Source organism: Arachis duranensis, chromosome 2, assembly GCF_000817695.3.
Source record: "Arachis duranensis cultivar V14167 chromosome 2, aradu.V14167.gnm2.J7QH, whole genome shotgun sequence".
Taxonomy (NCBI): Eukaryota; Viridiplantae; Streptophyta; class Magnoliopsida; order Fabales; family Fabaceae; genus Arachis; species Arachis duranensis.
The window spans coordinates 49,116,246-49,118,542 of record NC_029773.3 but is presented as its reverse complement, the minus strand read 5'-3'; the positions used below and the strand labels follow the sequence as shown (position 1 = coordinate 49,118,542).

At 33.3% G+C, this 2,297-nt stretch overlaps 1 protein-coding gene across 5 annotated transcripts in view; it reads right to left on the bottom strand.

Annotated features, from left to right (window-relative positions):
* Positions 1-457: 457 nt before the first annotated feature.
* The window catches only part of LOC107474254 (probable sodium/metabolite cotransporter BASS4, chloroplastic), a 13,978-nt gene continuing 12,138 nt past the window's right edge, over positions 458-2,297 (bottom strand). For 3 of the 5 annotated variants that reach the window (XM_052257171.1, XM_052257168.1, XM_052257169.1), the window contains 3 exons: positions 1,691-1,820; positions 1,493-1,594; positions 458-998 (listed from right to left, as the gene is read on the bottom strand). In XM_052257171.1, coding sequence (XP_052113131.1) covers positions 942-998; positions 1,493-1,594; positions 1,691-1,820 — 289 coding nt within the window. In that variant the 3' untranslated portion in view covers positions 458-941. Of the gene's footprint in view, positions 999-1,492; positions 1,595-1,690; positions 1,821-2,297 lie in introns of those variants that run through there. The other 2 variants (XM_016093855.3, XM_052257170.1) reach the window with 2 other exon arrangements.

Genomic DNA, 2,297 nt, shown 5'->3' with positions numbered 1-2,297 from the left:
AAAATTGATAGATTGATAATTATAGTATTCATAATTTTAATATGAATTTTATTATGATTTTGTTGCTTATATTATTTCCCACCGTGCCTATCATTAAAGAGTCTTTGGTCTGGAAAGTCCAGCAACACACCTGTCAATGCGCTACACTTACATCAGCTCAGCATGTACTGAAAATGAAACCATTCCACACCATAGGATTTTTCTTACAAGATTACCCTTATTGCTTAATTCTTTCTTAATATGTCTTTGCTTACTTGCAACTTTCTTTTACAAGGTTCTGAAAATTAAATCCATCATCAAATTAATAGAGTTAAAAGTTCAAATGTTTTGAAATTCAACTAAAATTTAATTAAAATTAAATCAGATTAACAAAATAAAATATATATGTATAAAATATATAATTTAAAAAATAAATTTTTTTTTATAATTAGTATTTAAATCAGTTAACCGCTATAACATTGCATCAGTTTCACATATTGACCGGTTTTTTAACAAATTTTTTCGACTTTTAACTTGTCCATTAACAAACGATTTTTACCTTCAACCAAACCAATTTGATTTCTAGTTTCCGATTAACCAGATCGAACCGACCGGCTCAATCTGATCCTCAAAACCATTCTTTTTTACAAATCTCCTTCTATGCTTATTAGAGACACAATATTGGATATAAGTACACAATTATTGGGTACATAAATTAGAGATTTGGTACATAAAACTTGAATAGTCGACATTTATTTTCAGACTGAGACAGCAGAGTATAACTAACGAAAATCCTTTGGAAACAAGCATAAACATTGTCACTCCTAAAACTGCGAAAAGTGGAAGGGCAAGCATTCAAACTTCCTTTAAATTAAGCTTTCTGTATATGCAGCTTGACGTGCTTCACAATATGCCAATGCATAATGATGGCTACCAGTTCATTTGTTTAGGCCACCTTCGTATCATTGTAACGGTCTTTTGGGACGCAAGAAGTTAACAAGAAAAGAGTCCAGTATAATCTGCAAGCAGTTTGGGGGTATAGCATGAGATGGAACGAATAATTAGAAACAACCAAAAGAAGAAAAAAGAATTAATAAAAAACCAGGAATAGCATACTTAATGACATCAGATATTTGTTCTAAGTTCCAATCTCATCCAGTTAGTCTTTTGTTCGTTTTTTTTTTTTTTCTACCAACCTTTGATTATTAACAACTTTTAACGGAAGAGTCAAATCAAAACCCTTTAGAAATGTTGAGGATAACTAAAATGTAGCTTCTCACTAACTAAGGAGTGCTGCACTCCTTATCAATTAAACAAATTTTAACTCTTTATTATATTTGATATAAATGGTTCAGATTCAGAGTTTAAGATACAGGGTTTAGGCGTTAGGGTTCAGGAACTCTGCACTCCTTACTTTCTCTAAAAATGCATTAGCATTCTCCCTAAAATGTTTTCAACTTTGGGGAAAATTTGAAACGTTATTTTCAGAACACGAGAAAGAAAAAAGGACGACCTGGTTTAGATGTGCTGCAACACAAGGAAGAACAAGTAACCCAGGTTCTCCAAATGCATTACCAAGTGGCTGTATCACTGCCACCATTACAGGCAATGTTTTCTGCAAGATTATGAGAACATATTAAGCTTTAGATGATCGAATCCAACAATAGTATGTATGGAAGTGCCTTTCTCACAGGTCTCAAGTAGTGTGCACCTGGCTTGCAACAAGTATGAGTGCACTGGCATTTTCCTTGCGCGAAAATGTCGATTTTCTACCCCCCGAGATAGCTGAAAGGGCCGAGACAGCTACAATATTGAATATCAGCAAGGTCAGATGAAGAAGTCTGCAGCGCATCAAGCACACGAATTTCAGTAACCATCCATAACTCTATCAATGCTGGAAACCAATTTTAGCAATGAACTAAAATGTCAATTCCTATAATATTGTAAACTATGGTCCCTATGATCAAAAAGTGCATCTGGTCATAATACACAGCATTTCAGAATAAAAACAATAAAGAATATAACCAAAGATATTGATAAGAATTTTCACTAACAAAAACACACTTATTTCACAATTCAATTCAATTTAAATTCTATTATATAGTGAATGGTGAGAATGAGGAGACAGTCAAGAATTAGAAATAGAAGAGAGGATAGGAATGGGTAGTCTCTCTAGTACTACCACACTATGTTCTAATTTCCTGCCTCTCAGTATAATTGCATAACTAGGAAGGGGTTGATATCACACTGATTCCCTCTCTGTTTCATCCCATCTAGCACTCAATTTTCGTTCATTATCCTATTTTCTGTTGTAACCA